Genomic DNA, 17,966 nt, shown 5'->3' with positions numbered 1-17,966 from the left:
GAGATATCATTTTTGCTTTGCCCCCTCCCTCCCTACCACTTCCCCCCATTCCCCGCCCCCCGCACTTTCCATCCTGTTTGGAGCTTATCCTTATATTCCATATATTATTTACATACCTTAATTTATTTAACTATTAAAAAAAAAGAAAAAAGAAAAAAAAGGGAAAAAAAGTAAGATAAAAAACATAACAAAATGCATATAATTACTTATTTTCTAAGTCAAATATTCATGACAAAATCGTTAAGCATCTGAGATTACATTTGGATTTTCCAATTGGCTCTTAATATAATTAATAAATGATTTCCAATTTTTAACGGTCTCCTCTGAATCCATTCCTTTAATTTCTTCGTAATTTTTTGCTAAATTGTAGTAATTGAATAATTTTAACTGCCATTCTTCTTTACTTGGGTTTACCGAGGTTTTCCAATTTTTTTGCAACTAATAACCTAGCAGCTGCTACCGCATAACTGACTACACATCTGTCCTTGGGATGGATGTCCTCAGATATCATTCCTAGAAGGAACATTTCCGGGGTTTTCTTGAAAGAGTATTTTAATATTTTCTTTAATTCATTGTAGAGCATTTCCCAAAATTCTCTAATTATACTACAATTCCACCATATGTGGATGAAGGAGCCAACCTCCTTTTTACACCTCCAGCATAAATTGCTGGTTCCTGGGTAGATTTTGGATATTTTAAGTGGGGTCAGGTACCATCTGTTCTGCATCTTCGAAATGTTTTCCTTTAGATCGTAGTTGGGTGTAAATTCTGAGTCTTTTTTCCATAACTTCTCCCACTTCTCCACTGGGATAGGTTTCCCCAGGTCCTGACCCCACTTAATCATGAATTCTTTGGTCAGCTCTTCTTCTGTTCTCCATTTTAGAATTATCTGGTATAATTTTTTAATATATTTGCTCTTATTTACTAATAAAATCTCCTCCAATTTTGACATTTCCTTGTCGAAGCCCAATTTTTTATCGACTTGCAGCCTCTGATTTATTTCAAAGTACTGCAACCAGGTGGTCAAGAGGTGTTTTATTTCAGAGTAATCTTTTAATTTTAATGTTCCCTCTTTTTCTTCCAATAGGTTCCTATAGGTAGGCCAATTACCACCCATATTAGTTCTTTTGACCGCCACTAATTCAAGTGGGAAGACCCACCATGGGGTCTTTGGTTCAAAGAACCTTTTATATTTCTGCCAAACTAGGTACAGAGATTTTCTAATTATGTTGAACATAAAAATGTTCTTTTTTTCAATTTTTTCTTTCATTAGATAGCGGTGCCAGCCAAAAGCTAATCCTTGGCCCTCCAAGTCTAAAAGATCCGTATTTCGGAGCTCCATCCACTCTTTAATCCAGGCGATTGCAGCTGCGTCGTGGTATATTTCGAGATCTGGGAGCCCAAAGCCTCCCCTATTTCTATGATCTATCATGATTGTATATTTGATCCTCGGTCTCTTCCCTTTCCAAATAAATTTCATAATATCCTTTTTCCATTCACCAAAATTTTTTTCTTTCCCCAAAATTGGTAAGTTTTGAAATAAGTAATTCATTTTCGAGACTACACACATCTTAATTAATGAAATTCGGCCCATTATTGATAGTTTTAATTTACTCCATTCCTCCATGTTTGCCTTTATCTTTTTCCAGGTTTCCCTATAATTTTCTTGTACCAGATCTATCCCTTTTATTGTTGTTTTTATACCCAAATACTTCATTTTTTTGTCAATTTTTAAACCTGTTTTTTCTTGGAGCTCCTGTTTTTCTTTGATTTCTAAATTTTTTACCAACATTTTGGTTTTCTCATAATTTATTTTGAGTCCTGCCAGTTTACCATATTCATTTAGCTTCGTAATCACTGAGGGGATACTTTGTATTGGGTCTTCAGTAGTTATAATTATATCGTCTGCATAAGCCTTAACTTTATATTTTTTACTGCCAATTACTATACCCTTAATGCTGTCCTCTTCTCTTATATTTTTTAGAAGAATTTCCAATGTTAATATAAAGAGGATAGGTTTCGCATTTTTTAAATTTTGTCCTCTTGCCTTTCTTCTGTAGAGTCCTGGAATAGGAATGCACGTTTGTTCTCGCTGTGACCAAGATAAAGACAGCTGCTGAGAGATAACGGCAGCCACGTTTGGAACTCTTCCACCATTTAATCAACAACACCACATCTGACAATTTGTCCTGTGAAATGCTGACTCACTATTTCATAGATCATGATATGACTTATTTTCCTACATACATAAAAATGCAAGGCTGTTGCCACGCAGCTCCCATTGGAAGGTCTGTAGCGCTGCATCACAACTCTCCCCAGTCGGGGCTGGAGAGAGGGGAGGAAAAGAGAAGGCAGGTTGCCCAATGACATGGGAAAGAGGAGGGTGGGATACTAAGAGGGGGGAAGACATGTTTAAAAATATCTGCAGGGAGGGAGGTAAATGACAGTTTCAAACAATGGCAGAGGTTTGAGTAAAGCACTATGGAATATAAGAGTGCTCAGCATCCTTACAGATCCCTTCATGGCTGGATCACGTGCACAGGTGATTTTTGGCGTCTGCGCAGATGCGATTTCAGGCGCTGCGGAAGCGAGTCCCTGCACCGTGCTGCGCCGGTTTAGCGCAGTGTGCGAGCGGGTGGCTCAGTTCGGGCACGGTTTGTGGGCCAGTCAGACAACCTCCATGGGCCGCTTCCAGCCCATGGGCCTTAGGTTGCTGACCCCTGGAGTAAATCAATGCTGGAGGGACACCAGGGAACAGTTTGTCTACCGTAGCTCAGTATTCATTGGTAGCAGCTCTTTTGGGTTTCAGACATAGAATCTTTTGCCATCCCTACCTGGCAATTCCAGGGGTAGAATAAGTGCTCTTTTTTCCTACCAGAAATGACATTCTGGGAATACACAGCAGCAGAGGCTCATGGATGTACAAAATAAAAGCAAGCTCAGTTGGTTACATGCTGATAACGCCAAGGTTGCAGGTTTGATCCCCGTATCGGACAGCTGCATATTCCTATATTGCACGGGGTTGGGCTAGATGATCCTCAGGGTCCCTTCCAACTCTATGATACTATGAATTAAGTGCCTAAGAACACACCTCAGAGGAAAACCTCTGTGGAGTTGCTGCAGCAATCATTGCAGCAAACATTTGCCTAACTTACAAACCATCCCTCTTGCTTGCTTGAAGCAGCACTGAGGAGCTTCTCTAGAAAATGCACCTGAGCTCTCTTTAAGAATTTATTACAGACCCCAGAAGCTGATAAAGAGCTGGCTGTAATATGCAATGATTTTTTTTTTTATGGGATCGGAACAGCGTTGCTTCATTCAGTCTAGAGAGGATAGGCCAGCCAAACCAATATGATCTGTATCACAAACTTTGCCACTTGCTGAAGACAACCGGATGAGAAATAATCCATTTGCTACACTGTTTGTAGTACACTCATATATTGCCAGCAGTTTACCATTTGCAGCAACCACAAACCCCGACTTCATGTTAATGAAAGGGAAGTGGCTGTACAGATCTCATCATCAAGGAAACAGAGGTGGGTTGTGACCTTGACTGTGACCTATATGTCATAGCTGTATGGAAACAGTGGTGTCTGTTGCTTCTGGAAAGTGTGTGTGTACTTCAGGCCACACACCCCTGCCCTGCTAAAGTCATTCTGTCTACACCAGCTCCATCCATGCAAACTTCTCCTAAGAGCCAGGAGAGTTGAATGTTCAGAGGAAGCCTATCTCTGAACACCAATTGTGAGCTTGCTGCACAATGGGAACAAGGGGCGGAGGAGACCAGCTGCGCCTCCTATTCGCCATGGGGCCGCTGTAGAGCCAGCATTGGATCTGCCGTCACTAGGGACGCTGCCGCCCGAGGCAGTAGCCTCGCCAGTCCCCATGAGCGGTTTCGGTGCTGGTTTTGAGCATGACGGTTTCAAAGAACCGCAACTGAGAACGTGCATTGTATTTGCTGGAGTCCCCGCCTCCCAAATCTTTCCCACGCATTTGAACGGTCGTCTTCGGAAGGTGGCGGACTCTCCTTCCTTAGAGGCTTTTAAGCAGAGGGTGGATGGCCACCTGTCATGGGTGCTTTTGCAGAGATTCCTGCATTTCAGGGGGCTGGACTAGATGACCTTAGGGGGGGAAGTTCCTCCTAACTCTAGGATTTGCAACGGGTCCTGGGAACGCGGACAAGAATGCCCGCTGGACATGCCCACAGGGAACCGGAAGCATTGAGCATCGGCTCGTTTTCACGACCTCTTTGGTTTTACACTGCCTTTGTGCTTGGGAGGCAGTTCCTCCCACCGTTCTCCCCACCCACCCACTCGCACCCTGTGCGCAGGCGCAAAGCGCGCGTCGCGCTCGTTGGGCGCGACGCACGCGGCTCCCGATACGCTCCCTTCCTCCTTCGCTCCCTCCCGGCGTCGCGGACGGGCCGGCGGCGCGCATGCGCTTTAGCGCGTTGCCGTTGCCGCCGCCGCCGCTGTGTATGCCCGTCCCTCTCTTTCTCTCAGTCGCTCGCCATGTTGTTGTGAGTCTCCCTCACGGCGGCGAGGGTGGAGGAGGGGGAGGGACCACGACGGCGGCGGCGGGGGGAGGAGGAGGAGGGGGAGGCGGCGGGAAGGCGACGGGGTGGCTGGGTAATTATAGGTGAAGGTGTACCCGGAGGAAGGAGGAAGAGGAGGAGGAGGAGGGAGCCCGCCCCCCCCCCTCCGTGTGTCCGTTACAGGCACACTAGCCCGTGAGTATTCGGCTGCGCGAGGCGATGGGATGAGGTGCGGGTGGGGGGGGGAGGGGATGGAACGGCCCATGGAACGGCGCGGGAGGGGGAATGCGATTGAGGGAGGAGCAAGAGGGCGAATCCATTATTGTCCTCCCCCCCCCCCGTCGCACGGTCGCTCACCCACGTCCTATTGTTTCAGTAGGGGTATTTTGGGGGGGGGGGAGAGAGAAGCACACACACAGACAAGGAGAAAAGGCCGCTGCTGCAGCTGCTCCAGGCCTGAGCGCACGTCTTCGGTGCCCTCTGTCTCCACCCCCCCTTCTTTCTCTGGCTCTCCCTTTGTGTTGGCGAGCACTAGGCCCGTCGGGCAGGCCCTCGCTGCTGGAGGCGGCGGGGAAGCCATAGGGAAAAGCGGGGTGGGGAGAGAGGAGGAGGAGGAGAAGAAAGGAGGGCGCCTGTGTGGGTGTGGTGCTTGCTTGCTTGGAAGCAAAGAGAGGAAGGAGTCAATATGGTGCTGAGGACGACGTCTGCACGGCGGGCGGGCTGCTGTGTCCTGATCCGGGCAACCCCGTCTCCTCCTGGTTTTGTTTCGCCCTATCCGTTTTAAAACGCCTCGTTTTGTTTCGTCTCTGCCAAGCGAGGAGCGCGGGACAGGCGAGGGAAGAGCCGAGAAAGATAATTTTGAAGTGGGTGGGGCAGTGTGTTGTGGAGGAGGGGGGATTTTAAGAGGGATTTTTTCTGATTTTGGTATTGGGGGGTGGGGGAGAAGGATTTCAGTTTCTCCTCTTTAACAGAGAGGGTTAATGAATAGGGTTTGTGTAGGTTTGCCCCCCCCCCCCAATCGTGTTTGAAGGCCTGCTATTGTGGGGCTGCAAAGAGGCGAGAGGGTTTTTTGGAGGTGCCAGCCAAAGGACTGTTAACCACAGCAAAGAACAAGAAGCAAAAAGGTTAAATCTTTGCCTGCAGAAACTGGTCTGACACGCTCAGCCTAATTTGGTGAGCCTTTTGCTGTGGGACTAACATAGTAGCGAGGCTCTGAACCGTGGGGTGTTTTACGGAAAGTGGGTATTGTGGATTGGTGTGTTGTGGTCCCTTCTAGCCGGGGAACTGTATTTGATGGATTGGTAACCTGAGAAAGGAGAGAGATGTAACAAAAGGGTGCACAGAAGGGAAATGGCAACTAAAGAAGTGGAGATTGTAAACAGGAACATTCTTCTGTTACACTGGCTGGAGGGGAGGGTGTGCAAAGGAAATATGTAGACTTACTTATTGCACAGTATGTCTTAAAACATTCATTGACATAGTAATCCTGGTTCTGTGGGTTGTTTGTTTGATTCCTATTGTCAGTTCCCCCTGTAGAAGAAAGAGTCTGGATGCCCCTTGTATAGTGTTCACATGATTCCAGGTGAGGAAATAGGTTGCAAATTGATGGGATTCTCTTGATTGGAAGACACTTGAGAAGGTGTTTAGGTCTGCTGGAAGCATCCATGTGGCTTAAAGTGTGAGTCCTTGGGATTTGTTGAAAGGCCAGCCAAAATAATGGCATAGGGAATCTGGCACATGGTGACTTGGAAATTAGTCTAGTCAGGAAGAATTTGTGAGGTGAACTTATTTTGGTGTCTGGGGAAGAAAAACTTAGCACGTCTCTGTGAGAGGAGCAGCAAGAAGTGTGGTGAAGACCGCAAGAGGAGTCAGCAAAACAGGAACTAGTGTGGGGGAACTGTGAACAAGTTTGGTTATTGGTGGTATGGTAAGATGCTGAGTAGAAAAAAAGGGAGAGAGTCGGATATGCAAGACACATGGTGGTCATACAGGCAGATTTTCTCTTGTTCAGTAGAAGGTTTGAATAACGTGACATAGGAAAAAATGTAAATATAGTATCTGTGTGAGGAAGCACTTTGCATGAAATGAGTAACTGACATTTGATTATACATTCTGGTAAATGTTGTTTCACATACAGCGTTCCCCCCCTTTAGTCTTTAAGGAAACAGTTTTTAGGTAGGGTATGTGAGTTTTAAGTGTTGACTTCCTCTGCAGCAAATTATATTGGAGCATGCAACTTTTCAGACCTATCAATGCATTATACATTTCTGTTGTATATTGGGGAGGGCTAATTGACAGCTTGTTCATTTTTGTTAAGCATGATAAACAAGTATATGTTCTAATGCATTTAACACTGCATGAGTTTTGAGAAACCCCCCCCCCCAATTCCAGAGCAGTGATATAGGAAGGTAAAATTCCAGAGTTTAATAGAAATATTTTAAAATAAATAAATGAATAGCTTGATTCTCTGGCAGATGGTGAACCTTTTTGGCTCCATGGGACAGATCCTTATCAGAATCAACCCTGTGGGCCAAATTTGACAGGTGGGTGGGGCCACCCACCTCTCAATCAAATATGATGAGGTCATGTTTAAGGTGCTTTGAAGTACTAACTTCAAAACAACTTGCAAGGTGCTGCTGAATCAGAAAGGGGTTTTAGTAAGGAGACTTTCTCAGAAGGCCTCTAACATTTCAGCTCCTGGAATGAAGGAACCTCTGTGCCTTCTGCCCACTACTTTGCCACAGGAAACAATGGAAGAGACTGAAAGGAGCTCATCTGGGTGCTTTTCTAATTTCTTTCCCAAATACATATGCATACTTTTTGAGTCCTTCCTGCTGCTGCTGGTGCACACCAAGAGTGAGAGAGTCCCAAGGAATGCACAGTATGCAAAAGGCAAAAGCAACGTATTCATAAATGAGCAGCAAGAAAGGGAACAGTTGATACTACACACTTGAGGAGCAGCCCGTCTGTCCAGGGGCAAAGCAAACAGCACCAAGAGCCCAGAATTTTACTGTTGCTGCAGCAACTTTGAAATGGGCAGGCCATGCCTACAATGGACTGTTTTCTCCCCTCTCAGCGGGGGAGGAATTTCCTGCAAAAATGGAGAGTAGAGGAGCCTTTGTTTTAGCAGGGAAGGTGTTTGCAGTGAAATCCTCTGCTAAAACAGGAATTTGTTTTATTTCTTTTAGCAAACGCCTTCTTGAGTTAGAAATGAGCTCTGCCCATTATGTGATGTCATAAATAATATTAATTGGTAGGTTTGGTTTGGGCAAAATGGCCTCACTGGCCAAGATTGACCCATAGCACAAAGGTTCTCTAGTTTGTTCCATAAACATCTGAACCAGATGGGTGGCACTTAATGACTCCGTAGATGTTTCCTAAACCTAACACCAATATATGTGGAGAAGCTTAAGTATAAGGATGCTCAAGCAAGAGGACTTCCCTTCTATCTTCCTTTGGAGTTTCATGAGCCCCTCAGAAAGCCTGAGAATTAGGAACCGTCCACAATAGTATGGAATTGCCGCATTGTACCAGTGTTCACTTGTATTGTTGCATACTGTTCACAGTCTGGGAAATGGCTTTTTTGGAATAGAGTGGGAAAGGCCTCTTGTGGAAATATCCTCATGCTTGCTGTTTTCTGGATTAAGCTTTATAGGAAAAATGGCATACTCTCTAGTCCACATTGAAAAACTATTTTCAGGGTGTGATCCTATATGCCTCTCATGCTGGGGAGTGAGAGTGAGCAGTCATTGCTATATTGGTGCAGCTACCGTTGCATCTTATATGGGGTCAGCCCCATACATGAGAAAGGAAAAAACTGCTCTGGAAAATGCACCATGGAATAACATACAATTGAGCAATATTTTGTCTATGGCAATATTGCCAGTATCCACTAATAATGGGTTGTTGTAGTACCGTGTTTCCCCCTTTTTAAGACACCGTCTTATAACTTTTTTTCCTCAAAAAAACACAGGGTGGCTTACTTTCGGTGGGATGTCTTATTTTTTTATTACTGGTACGGTTTTTACGGCTCAGGGCACTGGCTCAGGGCGCTGCTGGGCTCTCTTGAGTGCTCGGCACTGCAGCAGCCACCGGTTCTGAGTGGCGGGGCTGCAGGAGTCCTTGGCCGGGCCAGGCGGAGGCTGCTGGCTCAGGCGCTCCGCCTGCCACTGCAGGGCGCTCCAAGCTCCTTGGCCGGGCCAGGCAAGGAAGAAGCAGTGAGCCCAGTGGTGGCGGCAAGCATGGAAGCGGCAGGGATGACTGTGGACGAGAAGGTGGAGCGCGGGAATGCAGCCAGCAAGGCGAGAGCGCGATCAGCTGTTAAGCGGAGCTCTTGGAGCGCCACTTCACAGCTGATCGCACTCCTGCAGTGCCGGCCGCATGGAGTGACTCTGTGAGTGGAGGTGCCTGTGGGGGTTGGTTTCCGCAGCGCGGAAGTATGCCTTATTTTCGGGGTATGTCTTATACTTCTCAAATGCTTAAAAACTCTGCCATGGCTTACTTTACGACTACGTATTAAAAAAGGGGAAACAGGGTACTGACCCCCATACCACTCTTATGATTGAGGGAGTCAGTGCACTGATGGTGATACATGCCTCAGGACAGTCTCCTACCAATCCATACACACTGATGTCACCGTTCCTCCTCAGGCTGGTGTTTGGGTCTCATTATGTTGCATACTGCTCAAAATAATTGCATTTAATCACACACAAGGGGAATGAAGGACAGGCTGCTGAGTATAGTACCTGCATTGTCCTATTGGCAGGAGATCTGCAGAGAGGACTCGTGTCCCTCCTTGCTCCCAGGATTCAAGACACACTGTCGGAGAAAATAAATATTTGCCAAAGGGCGAACAGGAGGAACCAAGACAGGAACCATGGTATGCCACAACCACACACTGATAGCAGACATCTGCAGCAGTTCACTGCATTGGGCAGTGGTGGGAAATCTGGCTTTCCAGATGTTGTTGGAGTGCAGCTTCCATCGGACCCAGTTAGTGCGACCAGTGGTCAGGGATAATTTGGAGTTGCAGTCCAACATCACCTTGAAGGCCACAGGTTTTTCACACCTGCCACATGGGTTTGGGAAACAGGAGATTGGAGCAGTAGCTCCAGGTGGGGATAGGGGAGAAAGTGGCTCCCTCACTGTTTACATGTTTTGTCTAATAACAGTCATGTTACAAGCACTAGGAAGCTCCTTCAACTTGAGGCAATTCTTCAAAAATTGCAGAACAGTGCCTGCCTGGTCAGCTAGTAGGCAGGAAACAGATATCATTGGGCTGCCAATGTCAAGACCCAGTTCTGAACACCAGGTTCCTGTAGGTTGCAAGAGGAGCCCTGGTAAAGCAGCTGAAATTTCACATTCAGGAGATACTGTGTTCAAATCCAGGTATCACACTAGAATAGGAAAGGGACTTTGACATTCAGGAACATCTGAATCAATATGCATGAGCACTGAATAGTCCTGTACACCTTTTGACTGATGCTTTCCCCCTCTAAACTGGGTGCTTCTATACACCCTTGTATCAGCACTTACCCCACAGTGCGCCCTGAGTGGCATGTCCTTTTGCAGTGCTGGGAACCTGATTGATCAGAGAGTAGAGGGTCTCTGGCTCTGGCCACTGGTAGTAACAAGCTATGTGTCCCACCCTGAGTCCAGCTGAAGCTAGATTGCATCTGGGGATGGAAAAAGTGTCCCCAGCTACCAATCCCGAACAACAAAGGAACAATGCACATGGGAAAGTCATAGCACTAGAACCTTTATGACACTGGCTCCATTTAGGAATATATTCACCTTTGACATAACTTTTGCGCACAGCCTGTAAGGAGCCTGCTTGGGAGTCATATCAGAGGAACAGCTGGGAGCATCCTGCTTACTGTTGACCATAATGACGAGGACCTCCTTTGTGGTCTGCTAAGTACTGTGTGTGGGTAGGTCTTGTTCCATTGGGAGAGGACCTGTGGAGATGGGGGGGGGCAGAGAATAATGGGCAACAGCCTGAAGCTGGAACACCCTGACCTGGGCGCACAAGTAGGTGTTTTGAGGAAACAAGAAAGCTGAGCGGTGCCAATTCAGTGTTCTGCCAGTACTCTTTCCTGGCCTTCCAACTCCCTGTGGAGGTGAGAGATTTCAGTGACTGGCAATAAACCCCTTTGGATTGTAGTGGAACTCTTGTATGCAATGACAGCTCAGTCAGCTTCATTTATCTGTGCTGTGATCTGATAAGGCAAAAGTGCTTGAGTGTTTGGTGGCAGTAACAGTGGTTGGATTCTAGTGCCTGGGCTTTGCTAATGGAAAGGCTTACCTGCATTTGGGAATGAGTGTTTTCCTTAAGTTGGTGACACTGTTCCCTTCTGGAAAAGAACTTGAGACAATGCAAACAGAAACAAGTAGTCTTCAACACTTGAACGGAAAGTACAATAGTTGTGATAGAAACTTCGGGCAACAGGTAACCTGAGCCAAATAATGGATTTAGCACTAGCTCTTGTTTAGTGCTATGTGAACATGTGCATTTCCTCTTCCTTTTTCTTCAAACTCTTAACAATTTGGAGTTAGGTTAAAATAAGCCAACTTTACACTGTAGTCTGTGAAGCTGAATTGTTTAAACTACAATAATAGATAATGGTAACTACACTTCCTTGGTTAGAATGACACTGTAGTTGACAGTTGAAATGAGCTAAAAATGGAAGCAAAAGCTTCCCAACGCCTCTTGGCTTTGCATGGGGGGGGGAGTGGAAGGAGGGTAGGCTTGTTAATGTAGCATGAAAAGACATGGTTTAGCCCAAAATAACTACCAACATTTAGGTTTTAGGTGCTAGGTGACAAACAATAGGGGCTAGTGGCTGGGTTGAGCTTGCAGGAGCTGCTTGTTGTCATGCCTCGCTTGTGAGTTTCCCAGGACCATGTGATTGGCCACTGTTGGGGACAAAATGTTGGGCCAGTTGAACTCTTGATCTGGGTAAGATAACTGCATCATGGACTAATAAAATAATTTGTTGATGCACTCTTAGAACATCTGTCTGCCATTTTTGATAAATTCTAATAACATGTGAGTTGCCAAAATCCTGGAGATTGAGACAGTTTAAGAAAGGGGTGGTTGGAGAGGAGATTCTAGGAAACCACAAACCAGTCTGACTTTGATATCAGGGAAAATATTAGAGTAAATTCTAAAGCTTATCAACCAGTAAGTGCCTTGTTAATAATGTAGTGGTTTGTAGAAGGTGGCATAGGTTTAACAATAATAAATTCTGCCGCACAAACTGCATTTTTCTCTTTATTAGCTTAAAGGGTGTTGGAAAACTGGATATAATGTATAGTTTTCTCATTATATTTTAGTTTGGAAACTGCCTAAATGTGAGTTAGATAATGATATTGTTGAGGGATGCAAGCTTGTTGGAAAACTAGTCTCTTGAGTAGTCGGTGCCAGAAAAAACTGGAGGGAGAATTTTGAGTGAGAGCTCGGTCCTGGTACTTGTCAACATTTTTATGAAACCGACATTTTATGAAACTTAAACACCAGTGACTTAGATGAACAGGTAGAAGGATCCTGATCATATTTGCAGCAGATGACCCTACTGGTAGGGACAGGAGACACCACAGAAGATGAATAAAATTCAGAATTAATGTGAATCTGGAATGAGACTTCCCATGAAAATCAACAGAAAGCAATGCAGAATTTTACTGTTACACAAAAGAAGATCAAATAAGCAGGTGCAGAAGATTGAGTACCAGACTTGAGGATAATGCATGTGAAATGGATTTCAGGATTGTATTTGATCACAAGCTAAACACTAGTCAACGTGTGGGGCTGCAAAAAAGGCTGATGCTATTTTTAGGCTGTTTTAATAGAACTATAATTTCCAAGTCTTGAAGTGGTTGCACTTTATTCTGACCTCATTTGTAATCCTCCAATCTTGGACACTGCATTTGAAGATGGATGTAAACAAATTGTAATGGACTTAGAGGAGGACCTTGAAGGTGGTTAGGAAGATCAGAAAATATCCTTTGAAGAAAAGTTGAAATAACAGGGTATGTTTATTTGGAAGAGAATATGATGATAGCACAAGAGGCAAAAGCTTGTTTTCTGCTGCCCTATAGTACAGAATTAACTATAATGGGCTTAAGGAGGGTAGATTTCAGTTTAACATGAGTAGAAATTTCTTGATGGTAGGAACAACTCTGCAAGAGGTCTGCCGAAATAGGATGGAACTTTTAGTGGTGAAATAATTTGCATGCAATTGGATTAGTCATAAATTGGTAGTTTCCACAGCTTTTGTTAATTCTAATTTTTACTTGGTATAAAAGACTGTGGGCCAGATCCATATACAGACGTACCTTGGAAGTTGAACGGAATCTGTTCCAGAAATCCATTAGACTTCCAATATGTTTGACTTCCAAGGTGCGCCTTCCGATTGGCTACAGGAGCATCCTGAAGCCAATCGGAAGGCGCACCGGACTTCCGGCTTCCTAAAATCATTCAAAAAAACGGAACAATCAATTCTGTTTTTTAACCGTTTGGGAGCCGAAACGTTCGAGTTTACAGGCGTTCGGCTTCCGAGGTTTTTCCCTGTATACCATAGGTCAGATCTGACCTGTAGGCTGGTAGTTGCCCACCCTTGGTCTAAATCACTAAGCATGGATTTCTAGGATTTTTCTATAAGTGCCTTTTAAAAAAAATAAATACTGGTCTATCGCAGTTCCCTTTTATTAATTCCAGAAAAGGGAGCGTTACATGTTCCCTATGCTCTTACTCTCACATTTGTTTTGTGTGAGATAAAATACAATAAAAAAGCTAATTTATTACTTCTTTTAAAAATTTCAGTCATTTCTGAAAATTTTAGACCGTTTGAAATAAAGATTTGTATAAAGGTGAGTGCTTTACCGAACAGTGGGCGGTATCCAAGGCTCCCATTGCACTAGTGCAAAGGATGTGTATGAGCACATACACATCTCCCCTGCGGACCCCCCTACACTCTCAAAATTGGCTCAGGGGGATTTGGGGACTCTAGGTAGGTTTTTTGTAGCATGGTGGGGTGAGTGGAAATAGAAGCGCCGCTGCATCAATGAAACTCTGCTGCTTTGAATACAACCCACTTCTTGACTTCTATCTTTGAACAGACTATAGTTACAAAATTAAAAAGAAAAGAATTCGAAACAAATGTTGCAGAAGCCTGTTTTGCTTTTGCACTAAGTAGGCAGCAGACCAATTCATCAATGTTTACAGCTTTATGAACTATGTAACCAAGGTCAGTAGTTGACTGGCATGCCAGTCCTTTGGTGCTCTCAGGCTCCTATGCGGAGAGGAGAGCGATGTATAATTTTCATTTATTGATACATGGTGTAGGAGTAACTACTTTGAGTTCCTGATTTGAAAGGTATGGCTTCTTGGAAGAATAGTTAAAAGCAGTGCCTTTCTTCTAGAAAAAAGGTACCGTTTCTCACCGTGAAGGTTGTTACAGTAAGTGCCGCACTTTTAACTAGTGTTTTTCTTCTAGGAAAAAAAGGTTGGTACTGCATACCCTTAAGTACCCCCCACCAAAAAGCTTTGGTTAAAAGATTGACAGGTATCTGGATTAGAATTTTTTTAGTATATTACCTTACATATTCTAGGGCAGGCATAGGTAAAGTTGGGCCTCCAGATGTTTTGAGACTACAATTCCCATCATCCCTGATCACTGGTTCTGTTAGCTAGGGATGATGGGTGTTGTACTCCCAAAACATCTGGAGGGCCGAGTTTGCCTATACCTGTTCTAGGGTAATGTCAGACTTTCGTGTTGGGCTTCCAAAGAGAAGCCAGTGTTTCAGAGCAAACTCCCTGTTCCTTATAGTTTGGATTTTTAGTTTTGAAATCCTAATTATAAGAACTGCATATTTTACGCTCCTTCTGTGGAAAGCCTTTTATGTTATCAATCCTTTTTCTTTTTAGGTTTCTACATGGTATGAAATTACATGTGTCCTCCTAGGTATGAATGAAGTGTCCTGACAGGAGACCAGAGGAATGATGCATGTGAACATTGGTCAGGAAACCAGAGGGGTTGAACAAGGGGTTACCTCAGCTGGAACAGTAGGTGGAACAACTTCAGGGCCCAATTCAGGTGGAACCAATCCTCACTCCATCCCTACATCTGCAGTGTCAGGTGCTTCCAGTGTCCAGGTACCCTTCAGTGGATGGTCTCAGGATGATGCCACAGTTGGATATGTCTTCCAGAGGCAGGCTGGTGAGCAACTGAGTGGCTACTTCAGTAAGCACCGTCGGCCCACAGGAGATAGCATTCATGTAGATCATTCGGTAGGTAGCTTATTTGTGTTTTCCTTATAGTTCCCCCCCCCTTTAACTCATATCTTTCAGAAAGATATGTATAGGTTAATTTATCATAAGCACAGCATTTAATCATGGCTATTGGAAGTTAAACTTATCAGCGTAACTGGATTAAGGTGTGATACACATTAATATGAAAGTACCTGGTATTTCCCCCCTCAGAGATACTTTTAGTAGTTTTTAAAGTATTAGATTTCATGACAGGTGGATAGGTGGTACCAAGTAGTTCATCTTGACAAATCAAAGAAAAGTGACAGGATGACATTAAAAATAAATTTTGCATGTAACCTTGCCTGTTACACTTAATACCCTACATTCAGTACAGAATAAATTGATCATGCTTAATTTCCATTGCATGATACTTAGTCATGGCCAATATCTGCTGATTCACTGAATCTCAGTAATAACACCTACAATGTACACCTTATTGTACACAATCTTGCATCCTGTTGAATGTTATTTTTCTAATGCTTTGGAGACTCGTGATGCCACATCTGAGGTTGCATCTGCCTACCCTGATATCTGTAAGTTGGACTGATGTTTTTATTTAGAGTTCTATGTGTACAGCAGGGGTAGGGAACCCTCCACATATTGTTGGGCCTACTCCCATCATCCCTGACCATTGGCTATACTGGTTGAGGCTGTTGGAAATGTAGTCTGGAGAGCCACAGGCCCTCCACCCCTCTGGTACAGCATAACATGTAGACTCCAGCCACATGATCAGCACACTGAACTCTGGATTTACCTTTAGTCATGTTCATTAAATTCAGTGTCTCTACCTGCATAATACTTTGTTGAATGCCACCCTTTCTAGTACTTTGCTTCAGCATGCCACATTTCTTGTAGTTGGCATTTTAAAGAGATTCCTTTAGTCTCTGGAACAATTCAAGCACAGCTTGCTGCTGCTGCTTTGAATTTACCTACTCAAGTTGTGAATAAGTTTTTCTTTAAATTCAGGATTATACTTCTAAAAGAGTTTCTTTGCTAATACCTGATAGGTCTGTAATGGCTGGATAACTCAGGGGTACTTGTCTTCAACTTTCTTGCTGTAGAGGAAATAGTTTTTTCCATTATAATTGTGTGGTTCCTTCAGAAACATCTATGACCGCATGAACAACAACACTTCTGAATAGGACATCTTATATAAATTATTTCCTATGAAGAGCTTTATAGAAATCAGAATGTATTGTTCTCTAGGATCACATTCCCTTCTAGACAAACTTCCGAGGGCCATTTTTCAGTGGTGGGCATGTCTTGAGGCAAAAGTATGTAGAGCAATAAATGTACATTTTGCCCTTGCACAGGAGGCAAGTTGCTTCACACACTGCTCTGTCCTCCATCCAGAGAAGCAAAAGGCAGTATTGGAGTTCAAGGACACATTCCAGCTAGGCAGAAATGTTTGGTGTGAAGTGGAACTGGTGAGGTTTCTTGGGGAGATTTCCAAGGGTCAAGTAGAGGGGCCACATTCCAGCCTTGGCCCTAAGGTTCTGGTTACTTAAGTAAACTTAGCAGATAGAATGAATTACTGTTCTGTAGACCTGCAGATCACACTTCCTATTTATTCTCATTACTCTAACATGCTTTTGGCTTTTCCTTTGGAATGCAGATTGTTTGTATCTTGCAGAGTGCTGGAAATATTTAGAATATTTAGAATAAAGAGAGTGCAAAAGGCACCATGATTTCTGGAATATGACATGGTAACCAAGGACACAAAGTTGATTCTGAATTTAGTGTTTCAAGAGAAGACAAAGAGGGAAATAATTGACTTGTCAAAGAATTTTTTTCTGCATACTGATGCATACCTTTGGAATGCAGTCTTTCTAAGAATCCTTGGTTTTAAAAGATTCTGTCTAGCTCTGATTTTTCCTAACAAACTTAAGAAAAGTTCATTATTTTTTAATATTCATTTGTCGTTTTTACCATTAAAAGGTGATTGTAGTCTGGGGTAAAACTTACTTGCTTGCATGGATCTGTTTAGTGCTCTCATTTTTTTTATTGAGTTAGGTCCTAGCATTGTATAGTGGTACCTTGGTTTACAACCATAATCCGTTCCAGAGGTCCAGTTGTAAACCAAAACAGGTTGTAACCCAAGGCATGCTTTCACCAATGGGGCCTCCCCCCCAAAAAAATAATAATTAGTTGTGATAAAAAAAATGGGTTGGAATAAAAAAAAGGGACATGCACTTCCGGATTTAATCCAAAATGGTTGTAATCCAAAGCGGTTGCAAACCAAGGTACCACTGTAGTTAGTTTTCAGCGTTATGTATTGTTCATGTCTGTCTTGCATGCAGTAGACGTAGAGTGATAAGTCAGTATTAGTTTTGTGATTTAAGTGGGTCTTCTGTGAGGGTGAATAATGTTAGCTGTCACCATAAAGCAAATTGTGAACCTCTATCTAACCCCTATTTTAAAACATGCTTTTATGTAAAACCAGGATCAAAAGTCTGATTTTGAAAGTTGTGTTAATGACAAATCATCAAGTAAAAATTAGAATGTATGGACAATGTCAATCATGCTTCACAAGTTTTTTTTATATAAAAAATCATTAAGAATTCTGCCCAGTAATATAGCCAGTGCTTCTGTAAAGTCTTCAAATGAAGTGTCCATCTATGGCTCTAAACAGTAATCCTCAATCTCAAAATTTGCTCCCAAGTGTCTAAACCTATGCAAACTTCAGGGAAATCATGTGGGTTGCACAGCTAGAAAGTTGGGATTATGTTCCTCATTAGTGTAAAGTTACTTAGTTACAAACTAGGGTGCTATAATTGTTTCTTCCAATAGATGATGATGATGTTTAGATATCCACGCTTCAGCATGAGGTGGGTTACAGCAGTTGCATTGCAATATTTTTGTATGTAACACTGTTTCTGTATACTAATAGCGAACTCATTCATCAAGTTTTGTTGCCTATGTAGCCAAGACAGCACCAGTAGTGACTAAGAGAGGTATTGGCATGTTTGGGCAAACTCTGAACTTTGCAGAAGTACAAAAAGCCTTAACACAGTGGGATGGAGCATGCGTGGCTGGCACAGAATGCTAAATCTTTCTGCCTGAGAAGGGAAAAACAATGGAGGAGGGAGAGTGGAATGGAGTATCTTGGGGAAGGCATGGCTG

The 17,966-nt window shown here is 43.6% G+C and overlaps 1 protein-coding gene across 19 annotated transcripts in view; it reads left to right on the top strand.

The window, feature by feature from the left end:
• The first annotated feature begins 4,583 nt into the window (after nucleotides 1–4,583).
• The window catches only part of PUM2 (pumilio RNA binding family member 2), a 58,356-nt gene continuing 44,973 nt past the window's right edge, over nucleotides 4,584–17,966 (top strand). For 9 of the 19 annotated variants that reach the window (XM_035110004.2, XM_035110009.2, XM_035110001.2 and 6 more), the window contains exon 1: nucleotides 8,688–14,822. In XM_035110004.2, coding sequence (XP_034965895.1) covers nucleotides 14,532–14,822 — 291 coding nt within the window. In that variant the 5' untranslated portion in view covers nucleotides 8,688–14,531. Of the gene's footprint in view, nucleotides 4,730–4,837; nucleotides 5,398–5,429; nucleotides 5,708–8,686; nucleotides 14,823–17,966 lie in introns of those variants that run through there. The other 10 variants (XM_035110003.2, XM_035109998.2, XM_035110005.2 and 7 more) reach the window with 6 other exon arrangements.

Source organism: Zootoca vivipara, chromosome 3, assembly GCF_963506605.1.
Source record: "Zootoca vivipara chromosome 3, rZooViv1.1, whole genome shotgun sequence".
Classification (NCBI taxonomy): Eukaryota; Metazoa; Chordata; class Lepidosauria; order Squamata; family Lacertidae; genus Zootoca; species Zootoca vivipara.
This window is presented reverse-complemented; position numbering and strand designations above follow the sequence as displayed.